The following is a 17692-nucleotide window of genomic DNA, read 5'->3' on the forward strand; positions in this document are numbered from 1 at the left end:
CCCTACACGACGCTCTTCCGATCTGGGGGTGCGAGAGCGGGAGTGGGGGTGGATACGGTGCTGTCGTTGTTGTTGGTGGGCGGTGGGTATTGGTTGTGTGGTTGTTGGGATGAGTGGGGGGTGAAGGAGGAGGAGGAGTAGGAGGAGGGCGGGATGTGGAGGAACGTGACTTCGGGTGCTTCTGTTTTGGAGTTCTTGTTAGCCCCGTTGCTGGCAGTTTTGCCGCTCACATTGTTGGCTCCGTGATGAGCTCGATGCGTAGAGTAGACGTACGGATAGGATAGTTGTTCCCGAATCTGAATCTTAATCGATATATCTCGTCCTTGTACAGTGGATTGTCATCCAGGACTCGGATATCCATCTGCCATTCTGAAAAGTCGTCTGCTTTGACGAGCTCGACGCCGGGAGGGAGATGTTGTTTGGCCTGTATCGGGGATAAGGATGGTAAGTAGGGTCCGGTGAGAGAGATATGGTTCGGACATGAGGAGGCTTTTTGAGCTCCGCCCTGGAGGACGAGCCTTACCTTCTGCAGTTCCTTTGACAATGACTTAGCGATCAGGTGTGTTTCTGCTGAGACAGGGAACCTTACCTTGCCTAACCGCTTGGCTGAGAACATGATGACTAGGATAAGCTTCAAGCAAGGTGTGAGGTTGTTGCGCGAACTGTTGCCTCCGTGAAGACAAGACAACCCAGGATAGGCTTTAGGTGCCGACGAAGGTGGTGATTTGTTTCGCCGTTGCACTTCAACTATGGAGTTCATCAATTTGATTCAAGGTCAATAATGTCGAGAGCTGGCTGGTTCGATATGACTGTTGTATCTCTTGTAGCCGAAAGGTGTGAAGCAATCCAGATGAAAGGGCAGGCAGAGTGAATGGATATAAGATCAAGAAATAAGTAACAAGCCTCCCCGCACACCAGCCTGCAGCCCACAAAGAGCCAAGAAGGCAGCCATAAGTAGGCACGAGGGGCATGTGACCCGTGATGGTGATGGTGATGGTGATGGCGATGGGATGGAGCTGGAGCTGGAGCACTACGTAGTAGCTACAATATACCTTTGATTCATATTTCAATGCCTGCTTGCTGTAGACCGCAATACCATCTGAATGACATGAGACCCGAGACAATACCACAATTCTGATACCACTCCTTCTAACTGGCAAACGGTATCCATTCCAAGCAGTCGCCCTTAAGCACCCTCGCCCACCGCCCACTGAGCACCCATGCCCTTATTCAAATCATTGATCAACGTTTGCCACCTTGGGTTTGTTTCTGTCCATATTTCTGCGTGGCCGCTGCGGCCAACTTTTCTTGGTTCTCTTTCTCCTTGATTTCTCGCACTTTGGCTAGCACAATTTCTCGGAATATCGCACCCTTTGCAATCTTGCTCAGGCTCCGCTTCTCGGGGTTCTCACTTGTCGCCAGTCCACGGCTGGGCGAGATACCCCGCTGTTGATTGGCGACGCTGAGCCCAGCAGCTTGTTCAGCGTTGGCTGGGACGTCAGCGCTTCCTGGCATATCCTCTTCTTCATCTTCTTGCATCTTCAAAGCTTCAATCCGGTTGGCCAATCTGACAAGTTCAATCCCACGCTTTAGACGCGCCTTGGCAATGTATGATCGAATTTCGGGCAGGAGATCGTGGTTGGTCGCTGTTTCACCCTTGAGCCAGGTATGCTTCAAGGCTTCTTTGCTCGTCGCTCTTCTCCTCGGATCCACCTGAAGGAGGGTCAGAATAAACGCTTTCGCGTCCCTGCTGACATCTTTCCAGTATCGCTCATGAAAGATGATCTTCCCGCTACGGCACTCATCTACGAGGTCTCCAAGATTTTCCGATCGGAACGGCGAATAACCGCATAGTAGTGTGTAGGTAATGACGCCAAGAGACCACATGTCAACTGCCTTGCCGTGCCCCTGCTTCATCATAACCTCTGGTGCAGCGTAGCCAAATGAACCGGCCATCGTGGTCAGCACCTCTCCAGGTGTCTCTAGCATTTTAGCAATGCCAAAATCCGCAAGTACGAGCTGAGAGTCTGGGTCTTTGGTGAGATAGAGTAGATTTTCCGGTTTGAGATCTGAAAGGAGGCGTCAGCTGAGCATTCCAGTACACCGCTACCATGACGATGATACCTCGATGAACGACGTTTCTCTCGTGGAGATAATCTACAGCTCCGAGGACTTGCTTGATCGTTTGTGATGCGTCCCTCTCTGTGAAACGGCCTTGGTCACATATCCGGTCAAACAGCTCGCCACCAACAGCAAGCTGGGTGACAATGTAGTACTTGTCCTGCGAGGATCAGTCCCGTGCAGTCAAATCGGGCATCTTCTTGTCCACATACTTTGGATTCGAACCAATCAACAAATTCTACAATATGCGGATGATGTAGCTTCTGGAGCATGGAAAGTTCATCATAGACCATTTGCTCATTGCCTTTCACGTTCTTTTTCAATATGATCTTGACAGCAACTTTTTTCCCATTGACGTCTGCCTCTCGGACAATGCCATAAGTACCTGCTCCCAGGGTCTTCCCGAATCGATATTGTGCCCTGGCTTTGGTGAGTGGAACTGGAGGAGTTGGTGGAGGAGTCAATCCAGGGGTGGTCGACGCATGAAAAGAAGGGAGCGGAGAGAGGAGCAGGGGAACGGACTTCTTGTCGTAACTCTCCGGCTGGCCGTGCAGCTTGTTAAGCATATTCGAGACTGAGAAGGGGAGGTTAGTGTCGTTTTGCGAATGACTTTCCCCGCTCATCGCACTGTCACCACTGCTTGACAGAGGCTTTGGACGGGTATAAGGCATGGTTATGTCTCTCCAATGGCTAATAATAGTAGTGCTTCGGGAAGAGGTAATGATCGCAGCAGCCTCTATCAAGCACTGTAGTCAGAGTGCCTGTTTTTGGGGGATAAATGATAGAACTGATACAAGACTCGAGAAAGGAATGTGCGTCAATGAGTGTCTAATAGCTCGACTTACAACTCATCCCGACGACGTTGTTGTAGGCTCTTGCCTACTGTGCCGCTCGAGGTTGGCCTGGCTGGGCTTCCGTCTGGTGGCTGGCAGAAAACTGCTGCCTTGGTGATAGGAGGAGAGCAGGAAAGAGGGACTCTCATGTGGTACAAAGAGCCCAGCACAGCACAGCACAGCACAGAATGGAAATGAGAGGAATTATTATGGCTCAGCCTCGAGCTAAGGCAAGGCAGAGGTGAGACTCAATATCTGGAGCTGCGACGAGCAGTTGGAGAAAATATGGTGGGGCCCGCCATGCCAGCTGGCAGAACACCTGAGTAACTTTGCTTGGAGCTCCACTTGTTCTTCTGTCTCCTCTTCTTTGTCGTGGGGGCCTAAGCCCCTACCAGTCACAGCAAGCGAAGTTGTGATTCAAATCATCAGGAGGCCACTAGTTAGTTAGTAAGTTAGTAACTGGGAGTCGTACACCGTACTGTTTTTTATTTCAGCCTATTTGTAAATTTTCCATACTTTTGGTGACATGGCTTTTGTTCCATGGGGAGAAAAGAGTACGACAATAACAGCTTTCCCCCATCGCTCTGCCGAAGAGTACAAAGATGTACAGTGTAAGCCGAAGCCTGGTCAGTTGATGCCTGTCATGCTTGAAGTCATCAATTCTCCTGTGGCTGTGCATTGAGATTCTGACAACTGGCCCGGGCTTTTGAGGCCTAGTGTTGCGTATGATGCGACGTGTAAACACTGCATGACCTATGAATCTTCAAATGAAGAGTATTTGGCTCAAGGAATACTCATGCTATATATAAATCACCTATTCCAACAATCATGTCTCTTCAGAGATAAGAAAGTCTATTCAACCTGGGAAACTAGCGACACTGTCTATGACTTGTTTGTATTTGCTTGCTATCCTGACATTGAGCCGCCGTCAGAATCCAGTCCTTCAATCAGAATTCTTCTTTTGCTCCTGCCCTATCTAGGAGAAGAGAACAACCCGAGATGAATCACTGAGTGTTGAAGTCATCTTTGGTCAGGGGACTTGTGACTAACCCAACCACGTTTCACACCTTTGGGCACGCCGAGATCATTGTCAGGACTCATACTCAAACCTATGCACCCTGCTATGTATGCTTCACGCTAATGAGAATGTATTCGCTGTCCAACCGTACGTTCGATGAAGCCGGCGTCCATGACGTCTCGCCATTCGAAAAGGTGTTTTGCCAATTGGATGGGGCTCATGAAAGTGAATGCTGTTCTCCACATCTAGTTTCGTAGGCGTAAATTGCCAGACAGAACCATACAGCTTCACGACTTGAAAGCCGGTCGATGCCATTGCATGCAAGAAATCGGGCCAAGCTACGTCTCCGGGGGTGTCTGTCAGATTCGGAACATGGAAGAGAGTTGAGAAGACTTTGAACGCACGTCGGCCAACGACAACCTGCTGCTGCTGGTCTGGAATCAGCGTTCGCGGAACGTGTTCGGGCGGTTCAGCACCATGAGAGCCTCCTTTTTGTACCGGGCCGTGAGTCTTGACCTTGTTTTTGGGCAATGGTGTTTCAAAACTTGACTGTCCTTGACCTGACGATAAGCGAGAGAAGTGGTCGGATAAGTCCTCCTCAGCTTCCTCCTTGGTAGGCTTCTCGCTGTTTACAGGCTCGACCTATTCAGGAGTTCTTTGTAGCTGAAGCTGTCCCGAAAAAAGCTGTTTGACCACGTCGCTACGACAGTTTGCATTGAAGTGCTGATCAATGACTTTCCAGAATAGGTCCAGATTCTTTTCTGCAGCCCGCATGGTATCAGAACTCTGCCTCGTTCTTGGCTTATCGATCGGATAGTTGAACTTGTCGCGAAGCGGCGTGACAAGTCTACCGACAGACGGCAAGCTCCTAGATGCTTTGACATATTCGGTCACTGGAGACATGGACTTGGTGTAGTCAGCTTTGATGGCCTCTCCATGCTCCACTGCATCATTTTCAAAGGTTGATGCCCACGGCTGGTAGAGGTTAAGCTGATTCTTCATCTGTGCGAGAAGTGCCAGATCTGATACAATACTTTTCACCCAACCAGAAAGCCTTTGCTTCTGCTGACGATCACTCTCCACTAGGCGCTCCAGCTCGTCCATCAGGTTTGGTAATGCGTAAAGGAATAATTGCTGATCATCCCACAGGATTTGAAACAGTCGAAGTAGCTCATCTTTGCGAGACGCAATCTGCCGACTTCGGACCACAATTTTGGTTGTATTAGGTTCTTGTGGCTCCCGGACGAAGAGAGATCGGAGCGGTGGCGAGGGTGGGACTCCCACTTTGAGGCAGTAGATTAGTCCCTTGGGCGTCTCGTCCAGAAAGTGGTTGAAGTTCAGCAGAGCTTGCTGATATTGTTTGGGCAACCTCCTTTGTGGAGAAATACTCTCTGAATACCTCTGCTCCAAATTCTCAAGCTCGACAACCTTCTTGTGGATAGTGTCGAAGATAAAGTGAGCCGTATAGGCATCGCCAATCGCATTTCCTACTACGCGATCCCAGAAAAGGTATTCTTTGAGAACATCATGACGCCTTCTATTAGTGTCAAGCAGAGTTTCTTGTCGGTGTTCGCTGTAATCCCCAATAACACTGCTGAAGTAGCCGGGATCTTCTCGCAATGCGTAGATGTGGTCATTGGCAGCTGAAGCGCGGGCAGCCGCCAAGGAACGAATATGTCGAAAATCTAAATGAGCCGGAACACGGTAGGGCGCATCCGCCGCCAGCGCAGCCAAAGAGGTGTAGGCAGTTTCGTTCGGTAACAGAGTAGCAGGCTCGGGCTGCACTGGGATGCTGCTGTCGGCAAGGGAGTCGAACGACAGATCTTGCAGTATCTTACGACAGCACAGAACGAGAAACTCGAGAACTCCTTGCTGAATTTGCAGTACGAGGAGACCCATACCGGGATGGAATTGTAAGCCCGACATCATCCATTCGAAGGCAAGCTCGTGCTCATCCCAGGAAAGCAATTTGCCATAGGTTTCCGGAGTGGTCTGGCCATGCAGAAGCATTGTATATTCGTTCAAAAATGCAGGCTGGATAGCCCCTGAGACGTGACCCAAATGGATCGCCTCGAAGTCTGCATGCGCAAAAGCGCAAGGCAAGTTTCGTCCTCTAGAATTGAGCATTAACAACAATGGCCGTGATTGGCTCAAGTCGTCAAGATTTATGGAAGGGAAAAGAAATGAGTCTTGAAATTTGGTGCCACTTTGCAACTGCTTTGGAACTCTCGTTCTAGAGCTCGAAAGTCAGGTCGATGCCTTTCAGGCATACTGGGCCTGACTGCTAACAGAACCTTTCTGCGCGCATCTTTCGTTCGCTTTATCCATCGCTTTCTCAATGTCTCTTCGTGTCACATCAAGATCTGGTTCAGGGTCCTGTAGGAATCGAATATTTTCCGGGAACATTCACTTGCGTCGCGACGAACCTCAGCAGCTGAAGGAAATGATGATGGCCGAGGAAATCCAGGGCCCAAGGCATCAAATAGATTTTGTGGATTCGCATAGAACGAGTTTGCCATAACTGCGAAAAGGGTTCAACTGAAGGCAAACAGAGTAGTTCCCAGCCTTTCCAGTGGCTCCAGACAAAGATTTGTTGCACAGTCTAGAGTACAAAGTATGAATTCCGGAAATATTTGTAGGATCGAAGTGTAGGTTTGAAGTGTAGGTCTTCCTGAAACCTAGGAAAATTCTCCTTCTCACTTGGCTGGCCGCAGAAAGCCAGCCCAGACGGCTCCCAGAACACATTGCCGCCACATTCACCCCTCGTATTTGCCATGCAAAGTGTGAACGAATTTTCTGAAGCTTGTTTTAACCACGGCCGAAATAATTGCAGCGGTTCATCAGCTAGAGTAATTAGTTTTGGTATTGGTTGCTTTAGAGATGTTGGTCTATTGTAGTTGGCCACTGCACTCTGACACTTCAAAGTGGCATCGCACATGCTGCAGATCCAGTCCAACATATCATCAATGTTTTTGACACATTGTACAAGTCATCTACCAATAGGTTCGTTAGAACGCATTAACCGAGCAAGAGCGGCATCGATCGGGAGGTTCAGATTAAAGGAGGTTTTGCGAGTGATATATGAGATGTTCTCCGAGCAGTCTGGGTTATGACTGGATGAATGCTGTACTACAGTAGCCAAGTCCAACTTCAATGAGGGGAATTTCCGTGTCACAAAGTAGCATTGAGAACACGCGGTCCCTTCATTGACAATCAGAGTACTGATAAGATGACGATTACACCAAGGTCCATGACCATTGAATCCCGACCGATGATAATCACAGAAAATCAGAGGCCCTCGTTCTGCCATCGATGGCAGGTGCCTTGCCCCTTGCTAGATCACCATTCTTGTGATTACCCCTTTCGTAGGTACCTCTGTTATCTCTCGGGCTTCTTCGCCTTGTGGAGCTAGGGAGCTTTCTCTCAGTCACTCTGTTAGGAAGCGGTGACCTAGATCTGGATGACAGAGAAGACGTATTCCGCCTGTCCCTAAGCCTAGGTGGTGAACGAGAATCATTAATGCTCCTACCTCGGCGTTGACGTGGTGGAGAGTAATAGTTAGACAAAGTTCTTCCACGTCCATTCTCCTGCCGGAACCGAGGAGGGGTCCGTGAACGTGAAATATCCTGATTCGATCGTTTTCGCGGAGGAGAATGTGATGTTGGTGAATCGTAACGATGAGGCTTTGCACCAGTTCTGTAACGAGGCGGAGAACGTGATACCGATGGAGAGCGAGTGACTGATCTATGCCCCAATCTATCTTTTTGCGGAGCATGACGAGCACCTCGACCGCTCACAGAATCCATTGAAGAATCGCGCTCACGAGGCCGACCACGATCGTGCCCAAGAGAGTCTGGACGAGGCCTTCGCCGTACTGGGGAAACGGAACGTGAAGAGCTATAGCTGCGCGGTCTCCTACCCTTCCTGATTCTAGGAGGCGAGCGAGACTCAGAAATGCCTCGGCTACGGCTCCGTCGTCCAGCCCGGTCACGAGTAACTCTACCACGGCTGCCCCTAGATAAAACCCGCGTTCGTGATCGGGAACGAGAGGAAGAGTATGAGCGGGAGGTAGTGTATGACGAATAGCTCGAGTACGAGCTGACAGATTCTGAGTCGGAGTCATCAGCAGGAGCTGCAGCTGGCAATGTTGGGAGAGCAGGCTTAGGTAGGTTCTTGAGGTACTCGCGCATATCCTCTGTCAGAAGCCCCATGCCAATACTAGTGAAGTAGTTGATGGAGAACCTTGTGTTTCTTGGATTGTCTCTGGGGAAGATACCCTCAAAACTTGGCCGAAGGATTTCGTCTTTCAGCCGCTCCTGTAGTTTTGGCATCCCGAGGGCTTCAGCAAGATCCTGAAACAAGATTTTGATAAAAATTCTACTGCTTGAAGTTGTCTCATCTTCATTGAGGTGCACAATGGAAAAGACATGCCAACCAATACCGTCGGTGCTAAGAAGGTGACCAAAAAAGCGAGCTATGTTCCTTAGCCGGTTTGTTTCGTAGCGATGAATAGTGTCGTAGTACTTTGCGAAGGATTGTTCAAAGAGATCAGTCCATAATCTATTCAATTTGGCGAAGCGTTCGCCCACCAACCCGAAGAATTTCGAGTACGTTTTTTCCTGCGAACAACATTCCACAATCATTGAGGGCAGTTCTGGCTCTTGGCCGGGCGGGAGGGAGACCTTCATGAGCTTGTGGCAGCACTCTTCGAAATCCATACTGGACATGATAGTCAAGTAAATGGTGCGGCGAAGGTTGACCAGATCGGTATTGCTCTGGTCTTTGATCTCCATCTGACGTTCCTGCTCCGCCTCCTCGTCATCTGTGGTCTCATCGGATTCATCGTCGTCATCTCCGTCGCTTCCTTCTCCAAGAATCTCCGCCTTCAATTTTCTATATGCGTCCTCATGTTCTTCCCACTCAGGGTCAAATTTGAAGACATTGAGTGAGTCTTGTACTTCAATCTCGTCGTCGAGCCCGATTTGATGCGTGATTTGATCCTCTTCCTCCACAAGGTCAAGCTCTTCTCTGACAGCCGGGTTGTCCTTGTAGCGGTCTTTTCGAACCTGGAAAAGCACCTCGATCATGTATTGAACTCGTTTGTCAATGTCTGCTTCATGAAGAATGCTACGGAACTGGTCAAATACTGCCAGCGCGATAGGAGCACTCATTTCCTCGAGATGTTGCCCAACTTCGCGTGTCAGTCCAACTGCGATCTCAACGCTATCATCTGTCGGCTTATGCAGCAGCAGTAGAAGTATCTGAGCGGCCACCATTTCATGGGCCACTTGTTGATTGCACAGATGAGCGATGAAAGTAGTCGAGGAGAGACATACAGCCTTGTCGTTCCGTTTGAAAGCCTTACGAAACTGGACGATCAAGCGATTCAACAGTAACTCCCCAACTTGTGGTAGCTTTGTGTTAACAATCGCAGCCATGGCAGCATATATCGGAGTGAACGGCAAACTAGCGGCTTGAGCTTTCATGATGCTCCTGCAGAATAGTCCCCGTCCACGGACCAGATTCTCGCCAAACAATTCAGGCACAATGTGCTTGATGTTCGAAACGTTGACTTTGTTGATTAGTCCGTTTATAGACTTTTTGAGGGCCTCCCAAGCCATGCGCTGATATTCTTTACTGTTCTTGTCGGTGATTTGGGCTTGCAGGGCCCTTAATCTTGCTGGCGGTATATAAGTGCCACCGGAGCGCATCGTGAGTAACTTTTCGTATTCCGCTTTTGCGGCCGCCTGCTTCTCCTCCTCAGTCACAGGTTTTGGTCTGGGTTCGGGGACCCCTCGCTCACGGACTCTCTCAGCAAGCTGTGGTTGAGACATGGCGGGCTTAGGAGTGCCACCTTCCGTGGAAAAGAGCACATGCCGATCCAAGTCCTTCGGTGGAGATTTTCGGCGGTGTGGTGAAGGCGATCGTGACGGCGGAGAGCGTTTTCGAGGCGCTGATGGCCCAGCGGAGTAGGAAGCCCCAGGCGGTGGCGTAGGTAGTCTTACAGCTGATTGTAATGTAGCTGTGGCCATCTCTCAGAGTGGCCATGCAATTCATCCAAATTGTTGTATGATAGCTAGGCAGGTGTTGGGAGGTCGAAAGAATAAGTCTAAGAGCGGGCAAGAAATCATCAAAGCGCAGGTTGAAAGCACAAGCCAGGTTAGAGTTTGAGTTAGACCCAAACCTCTGCTGCCAAGAGATCTGTTCAAAGAATTCAACCGCTCCGAGTACTATATCCAGGGACCTTCTTCAGCTTGCGAAAGGATTGTGTCATCTCTAGCTTCCTCTATTACACTCATTGATACCCCCTCTCCCTCACCTTCAGGTCTGCGACCATTGCATCATTATGGTACGTGTATAATTTGTCTGCAAACTCGAGATGATACTGACGAGAAAGTAGCTGGACAAGCTCTTCGGTATGGCTATGTTGATCATAGCCACTACTGTTTTTCTTTACTACACCGTATGGACCTTGTTGATGGTAGTCGAATCCACCAATCCATTCTACGAAGCATCTGACAACGTCGATAGCCGTTCGTTGATCCTGGCCATCCTCTCCATGATCTGTTTCCTCCGCGCGTTTGGGCAATCAGGATACCTGTTATCCTAACACTATTGGGATCTGCTGTTGTGGGGTCATTTCTAAGCATGGTCATGATAAGGAGCAACCAGAAAAAAGCAGCAAAAGCACGCATAGCAAGCGCAAAGAAGACATCATAGACCAATACTACTAGTGCTTTGCATCAGTGCCGAGTTTGCCCTGGCCATCTCCACCCCTCAGTCATGTGAACAGCTCGCGGAGACTTTTCCATCCCCACCAGTCCTTCGCTGACACGAGACTCAACTACATAGCAATGCTGTTCGGAAGATCCAATATTCAAGGTCCTGCCAGCACTTTGTCTTGGTCCATTTCTCGAGATAGTGTAGACAGAATTGTTGGCTCGCAGTCATCGCAAGACGCGGGGTGGCACTGTGACTTGATCACCTATGAGGCAGAGCGAACACCTGAACTAGCAATGGCTAGACTGCAATGGTGATATCTCGAGGAGACGAGAGCGCTCCCTCCAAAACGTCTACTCCAGAGTAATGGTCGCCGGATGTAAGGTGCACCAGATCTCAGCAGGTAGCATAGACATACTCACCTGCTCGGTGCCCCTGTAAACGCAAAAGTATGATGCCACAGCGCATGTCTGATAAGATACGGCTTGTGCTTATGCAGGTACTGTGTACTTGTGCCATGCTTCTGTCATGCCTCAGCGAGAAAATGCACATATCATGTGCTATTACATATGATGAGTATGCATCTGATTCCCATGCAAAGGATAGTGACTGTAGACTTGAGGAAGCATGAGCTTGTGTGTCAGCTGGGTTGGTGGCTGGTAACTCGTGGGGTTGCCTTGACGAAGGATGCAAACGGTGCCCCGCCCACCCGGACAAAGGCGCCCCCGCTCCCATAAGCTTGCTCATGCTATCCCCGTCAAACAGCATTTACTCTTGGTGGATTGTCTAACAACTGAACAAACTACAATTTTACCAAACTTCGCTACCTCAAAGCTTGCGCATAGATACCTCACCCGTACGAAGGTGACCGGTTCACGAGGGCAGAACACATCATATTTCCAGACTCCACCATCTTGGACCCCGCGGCCGACAACATCAATACAAAACGTGTTTTAGGGCTGAACCTGGCGACGCTGAGGATCTCGAGGGACACAGATATCCATCTGTTGTTATACAGTCACTTCCCTTGCATCACAGAAGGAAGTGACCATATCGAGCCATTCTGCCTGTTGTCTAAACTCAGTCTTTCTCTATAGTGATACCTTGGGTAGTTAGAACGACCTCGCTACCTGAGCCGTCGTAACAACAGCCCTGGCCTTTTGGATGCCAGCTTCTGAGTCTCGTCAAAACCGTCGTGAATCGCCACCAAAAGCTGAAACCTCACATTGTGGCCATAAAAACGCCGTGGACGAGTCTGAAAGTAGGAGGCAAAGCCGCAAGAGAGGGAAGAATGCCGTTCAAAAAGAGACAATCACGGCGAAGGATGCAGACACAACTGTGGCAAACGAGGTGGGAGACAATCAAATTTCAACGACATCAGGAAGTGCCAATGTCAGGGCTTCAAGGCCTTCTCCATCTCGAAGCGATTTCGCTAAGTCAACGGTGCTGGATGCGCTGAACTCGGCTGAGAAAGTGTCTGATTCAGATGGCTATAACCTCGCCGGCGCTTGGGTACAGCCGACGTCATTCTCTAGGACCCCATCAACAGATCTCTTGGAAGGCATGACCATGGGCGTGTCTCCTCCCACTTTCGGCAATGAGCTGGAGAGGGGCGGGTTTAGCAGCAAAACACCACCCTCCTCCCCTCCGACGCGCAAGAGCAGGCCCGTCAGCTCAGGTGCCGGACAATATCACCCTCAAGCACGACACTCACTCTCGGAGAGATCTTTGCATATGTCACAGCAGCCATTTGTTGTCTCGTCTCCGCCACCGCCACATCTTCCGCAGGCTCACTTCTATGGTCTGCCCGAGATCGACCTTGGCGCTGGGATTCGACTTCGGGAAGAGAGATCCGATAGGACAACGCAATCTTTAAGTTTTATAGATCTTCCCTCACAAAGTAATAGGCGACGAAACAACCGCCTGAAGGGAGTTCTATTGGCCTCTGAAGACAGATGCGACATCGTCGCGCTACAGAAAGATAAGTTGGCCGCTCTTGGGGCACTTCAGGGAGTCGGTGGTACAATCGTTGATGCTAAAATTCTGACTTGGGAGGTTGGTCCTGATCCATTCTATAGCCTCAGGCCGCTCGTGTCGCTGATCGTTCATGGACCGAGACGTCGGGACTATGCACCGCCACCGACGATGGACTCAGCCTTGGATGAAGACAGAACAATAACAGGCACTCCTGCAAGGTTAAATGATTGCACCGATTTTCAAACGAGTGTTGAGATATATTCACTGGCAACGCAGCAACACCTAGCAACCCTCTTGTGGAGCCAACCAAACCCTGGGCTTCCGAATATAAGAGGCTTGCCTATGAGTGTGCCGCCGCCTGTAGGTAATTTGAAGTTGGATGCGCGAGGAAACTTTGTGACTATATCCTCCGGTACGAGTGGAGAGATCTTTGTTTTTGGGGTCGATAGGGATACTGCCAGGTTTGATTGCATGGCAAAATTCTGGACCAGCGTCCAGAGTTTGCAAGATCGACGATATTCCAACTCCAGCAATTCGACAGAGCCCGACGCGTCACCTGCTGATGTGAACCGTGGCGGCAAAATTACGCAGTTACCGATCATGTCGTTGAGCAGCCGGTGGCTTGCTGTTGTGCCGCCAGGTCCTAGCGCCTGTCAGCCTCTCCCTGTCATTACTGGACCAAGGTCGAGTTCTAGGATTGTACCCGGCCTGGATTCCCGTAACGCACCTCCACAGCCACCGGTCTCATGCACTTCAGAGTCTCCGGACGCCGAGAGCTTGATAAACCGGGTTGCCCGAGGGGTAGCACAAGAGGTCGTCAAAGGTGCTCGATGGTTAGGAGGCCAGGGACTTCAAACCTGGAACAATTACTGGAACCGAGACCAATACGGGAATGCGCAAAGCCCTGCACTCAACGTCTACCACGCCGACTCGCATCTACCTGCTGGGATCTTTCCCCCAACCCATGCCCCAGAGTCGCGGCCAACTTCAGTAGAACCTCAACTTATCTCCATCATCGATCTTCACATGCTTGCAAGTGAATCTTATGCAAACTACTCCGACACAGCTGTAGCTACTACAACGTTCCAGCCTCCGAATGGTGTCAGTTTTCTCTCGTTCTCTCCTGACGGCCTCGCACTCATTTCTGTGACCCGAAAAGGGGATGTACAGTATGTGTGGGATCTGAAACAATGTAGGCATGTCAGAGCCGGCAGCTTGATTGCCAACCCAAATTCAGAGACGTCAACAAGGTCTGCAAAGGTGACGCAGTTAGCGAAATTTGCTCGGTTGACGCCTTCGAGCATTATTGATATTGAATGGAGAGGTCCCACGGGCGACCAATTTGCCGTCATTACGAGAAATGGCACGGTCCACATATTTGATTTGCCTCTTTCAGCGTTTCATTGGCCTTCACGTCGACGGTCCGTTCGATTGGTACCCTCCTCGGCACCTGCGAGCCCAGCTGTGAACGCACAACCAGATGAACCAACCACTGCTGGAAGCGTCTTCTCATCAGCCATGAAGTTGGCTAGCAAGACACAGCCAATACTGTCCAACCTTCGAGGGAGAGCTCCGAGCATCGGTACGAGCATTATCGGCGGCAATGGGAATAACACCATCAGCCTTGCTTCGGCTACCGGCATTCGGGGGAGCAAGGTAGTGGCAGCGGGCTTGAGTAAGTCAGTCGGAGCTGCTGCGGGCACCGTGAGCTCCCTCAGACATGCCGGAGACAACAGGCTTCATCTCAACAGCCTGGTGAAGAATCCGGCGCGTTCGCATGTTTGCTGGAGCCAAGACCGAGGACAGTCTACTCTACTCGTCCTCGACGATCAATGCATCAAATCGTTCCCCGTTTCAAGGAGACGATCATCTGCCAAACCGGGACGGCAACCGCTATCGGTCATCGACGCCAATCCAAAGCTCAGCTTGGTGCTCCCTGCCTTGGAGCAGTTATCCAATCTCGGTGCTACCTCGAAGACTGCTCCAGAATCAGATGATGACACCGGCGAAAAATCAGTTACCGGTTACTGGAAGCTATTGCCGCCATCAAAGCCGCCGCAATGCCCTCATATCATCCATCCACTTTCTTTCTCTGAGATTGAGACAAATGCACCATACCAGCCATTCCACTCCGATCGCAGAGTCAATTTGTTCATCTACAATGATAGATCTGCTGGAGATACTGCGAGTGAATCACATGAGCCGTGGGCGTTCGGTAACGATATCCCAACGATAAGGCTGAATATTCGACCTGCGGCTCTCAGTGATGAAGAAGAGCACAATGTCGGTGCATCCGTCCTTTATCGACAAACTTCCACCACGACTGGCGAGTCAACTGGTGGCGAAGAAGGCCGAGCAGAGCAGGTCGTTGTAACGACGAGAAGAAGGAAGGCCAAGACTCCTCGTCAGTCGATGCTTGCTGCCGGAATCCAATCAGAGGAGGACGATGGCTTTTTCGAGGATGACTGCGATGTGTTGGATTTTGCTGAGGATCGGGTGTGAACATTGTATTAAGCAGGGGTTCAACCCCCAAAGCTCGGATTTCTTACGTCCGGTTCAGCGACGTCTGTATCTTATCTTCGTGTGCATTGATGGCGTTAAGGGGTCAGGATAGAGATACCCAAGCTCATGCGCAGACTCAATGTATATGTCATTACGTGACTTTCCTCCTCCGTTCCCTTGATTCCTCCGACGTGATCGTTGTAGCTGAAGCTGCACAGCAATCGCTAATCCTCTTTGGCAAGTTCTTGCGGCAATGAAACCCTATCCTGAATGGGAAGACATCCCCCATCTCCGTGAACAGTGAAGGCCTTTTTGGCGGTTTCATTGAAGCCAATCAAAGGTGTCCAAGTTGTCCTTGGATATGTCACCTGACTCTGGCCGTAATTCGCCAGAGCTGCAGCAAAATTTACCGTTTATGCCAAGAGCTGGCGATCCTTGGCAAAAGTCACCATTCGGAACCCGGCTCAACGTCGGAAGAGATACCAATCATTGGCTCCCAAAAGCGCTTCCAGGATGAAATCAAGCTCTCCAACGTCTCCCCATCAACGTCATGTCAAGCAAGGTGGAGAGGAATCATGGTCACACAGAAATGTCAACCGGATCTGAGGCCCAGTGAATACTACAATAGGTGAAAAGAATCGGTAAGCACTTTTACACCATCACATAGTATCACAGGCTTTGCGGCAGTTTTGCCTTAAGTATCATTCTTTGCAAGAAGCATGCAGAGTCCTCCTGTCTACTTCTTACTTCTCCTCGTTTGCACCTGTAGACTTGCCAGCGGACAGTTATTTGGAAATGTCAGCTACACCAATCCTATACTGGACCAGCAAGGAGCAGACCCGTAGGTGGAAATCGCATGCTTTTCCTTGGGCGAAGAACCAACTTCTTCTGCAGGTGGGTCATTCGATATGGGGATCACTATCTGATGACGTTTACGCTGAGCGACAATATCACCATTTACCGCAGTCAAAGTCTGACGTGAGACTCTCCACTTCATCTGCCGCGACATGGCTACTCTTACCAAAAGCAGTAATTGGAACAATGCTTCTACCAAGCTCGTTTTCGATCCACCAGAAGGCGAAGCATACTCTTACAGCCTGTGGGCTCCAGAGTTGCATGAGATCGATGAAAGATGGTACATCATATTCACCGCCAACGCCGATAACGAATCTCCACCACCAGAAACGGATATGCTTTGTGATTACACCTGCCCAGCCGTCAATCACCGCATGTTCGTGCTGGAAAGTTCTGGATCCGATCCCTGGGAGTCAAACTACAGCTTGAAGGGACAACTCGACACATACGACCAATTCGCGCTCGACGGTACGTATTTTCAACACTCGACCGGACTCTACCATGTCTACAGCTGCTGGTACGACAAATACACCTCCTGGCCCGCTAACTTGTGTATCACAAAACGTGAGCTCCCCATTATCTTCAGCACAACAATCCATTCTATAGCCCCCACTCTATTCTCTTTACCACCTAACCTCCAACTTCCTAGTCTCCAACCCCTGGACCGTCTCGACTCCCCTCTCTCAACGCACCATCCTCTCCGTGCCAACGCTACCTTGGGAGAAAACCCCCTACGGCCGGCCGACCAACAACCGTCTCTCCTCCAACGAAGCCCCCCAACAACTCACCAACCCGCACAACCCAAACCGAACCTACATAATCTACTCAGCCGCCCGCTCAGACAACCGCAACTATTGTCTCGGCCAACTCGAACTCGTAGGCCAGGATCCCATGAACGTCAACGACTGGCGCAAAACGATTGAAGGACCTGTTTTCTATCAGAATGCGTTGGAGGAGGCGTACGGAGTGGGTCATGCGAGTTTTACTACCAGTCCCGATGGAAGGGAGAATTGGATGGTTTATCATGGGATGAGTGATCCGCTGGGTGGGTGGAGGGCCAGGACGATCCGGGCGCAGAGGTTTGAGTGGGGTGATGATGAGGTTTGTGGGGATCCGAGCTTTCCGAGACCGGGGTATGGGCCTTATAGGGTGCCGAGTGGGCAGGTATAGGAGTGAGATAGTCACTTATGGTAGAGCAGATTTTCGGGTTTATTTTGGAGTCAGTGGCTGGATGCTGGAGCATGATCGAACTGATGCACCGCCTCGTCAATCAATGATACTCGAAAGGCGCCAGACGAGTAAATGCTTGCAGTGATCTAGAAGACTCGAAGCCGAAAATACATCCTGCCATTTTTTCTCATCCCACCTTACCAAGGAATGCTGAGCAAGGACATAGCCGCTGTTCCGTTTCGTATTCCGGACAAAGTACTCCGTAATATATCGTAATACCTGGCAAAATAAATCATAACATACAGCCATACATACAATGTATACCTTAGCTTATGCTATTAACATCCACCCATATCTCCCATCACAACAATCAACTACTACGTAATCCCACACAACTAAGTAGCAGTAGAATTATTTTTTATGAAATAGCTACCGAAAGAGTGACAGAGTGCACTGCATAATTTTTCATCCAACCAACCAGCCAATCCAATCAATT

At 50.1% G+C, this 17692-nt stretch overlaps 6 protein-coding genes across 6 annotated transcripts; 2 read left to right on the plus strand and 4 right to left on the minus strand.

Moving 5' to 3' along the window:
• Window positions 1–2: 2 nt before the first annotated feature.
• Window positions 3–616, minus strand: EPUS_00928 (uncharacterized protein; the record flags this gene model as incomplete). The annotated part of the gene is made up of 4 exons (XM_007802487.1): window positions 3–181; window positions 274–424; window positions 524–535; window positions 590–616. 4 exons carry the CDS (start codon window positions 614–616, stop codon window positions 3–5), a joined length of 369 nt encoding a protein of 122 aa, XP_007800678.1.
• A 626-nt stretch (window positions 617–1242) lies between these two features.
• On the minus strand, window positions 1243–2792 carry EPUS_00929 (Calcium/calmodulin-dependent protein kinase; the record flags this gene model as incomplete). Its single annotated transcript, XM_007802488.1, has 3 exons — window positions 1243–2069; window positions 2125–2281; window positions 2334–2792. 3 exons carry the CDS (start codon window positions 2790–2792, stop codon window positions 1243–1245), a joined length of 1443 nt encoding a protein of 480 aa, XP_007800679.1.
• A 1294-nt stretch (window positions 2793–4086) lies between these two features.
• EPUS_00930 (uncharacterized protein) lies at window positions 4087–5982 on the minus strand (the record flags this gene model as incomplete). The annotated part of the gene is made up of 2 exons (XM_007802489.1): window positions 4087–4614; window positions 4666–5982. 2 exons carry the CDS (start codon window positions 5980–5982, stop codon window positions 4087–4089), a joined length of 1845 nt encoding a protein of 614 aa, XP_007800680.1.
• A 1268-nt stretch (window positions 5983–7250) lies between these two features.
• Window positions 7251–10004, minus strand: EPUS_00931 (uncharacterized protein; the record flags this gene model as incomplete). Its single annotated transcript, XM_007802490.1, has 1 exon — window positions 7251–10004. The coding sequence occupies one exon, from the start codon at window positions 10002–10004 to the stop codon at window positions 7251–7253; it is 2754 nt and encodes a 917-aa protein (XP_007800681.1).
• A 1852-nt stretch (window positions 10005–11856) lies between these two features.
• EPUS_00932 (uncharacterized protein) lies at window positions 11857–15171 on the plus strand (the record flags this gene model as incomplete). The annotated part of the gene is made up of 1 exon (XM_007802491.1): window positions 11857–15171. The coding sequence occupies one exon, from the start codon at window positions 11857–11859 to the stop codon at window positions 15169–15171; it is 3315 nt and encodes a 1104-aa protein (XP_007800682.1).
• Window positions 15172–16178: 1007 nt separating this feature from the next.
• EPUS_00933 (uncharacterized protein) lies at window positions 16179–17196 on the plus strand (the record flags this gene model as incomplete). The annotated part of the gene is made up of 2 exons (XM_007802492.1): window positions 16179–16494; window positions 16676–17196. The coding sequence occupies 2 exons, from the start codon at window positions 16179–16181 to the stop codon at window positions 17194–17196; spliced, it is 837 nt and encodes a 278-aa protein (XP_007800683.1).
• Window positions 17197–17692: the final 496 nt, after the last annotated feature.

Source organism: Endocarpon pusillum (assembly GCF_000464535.1).
Source record: "Endocarpon pusillum Z07020 unplaced genomic scaffold scaffold1719, whole genome shotgun sequence".
Taxonomy (NCBI): domain Eukaryota; kingdom Fungi; phylum Ascomycota; class Eurotiomycetes; order Verrucariales; family Verrucariaceae; genus Endocarpon; species Endocarpon pusillum.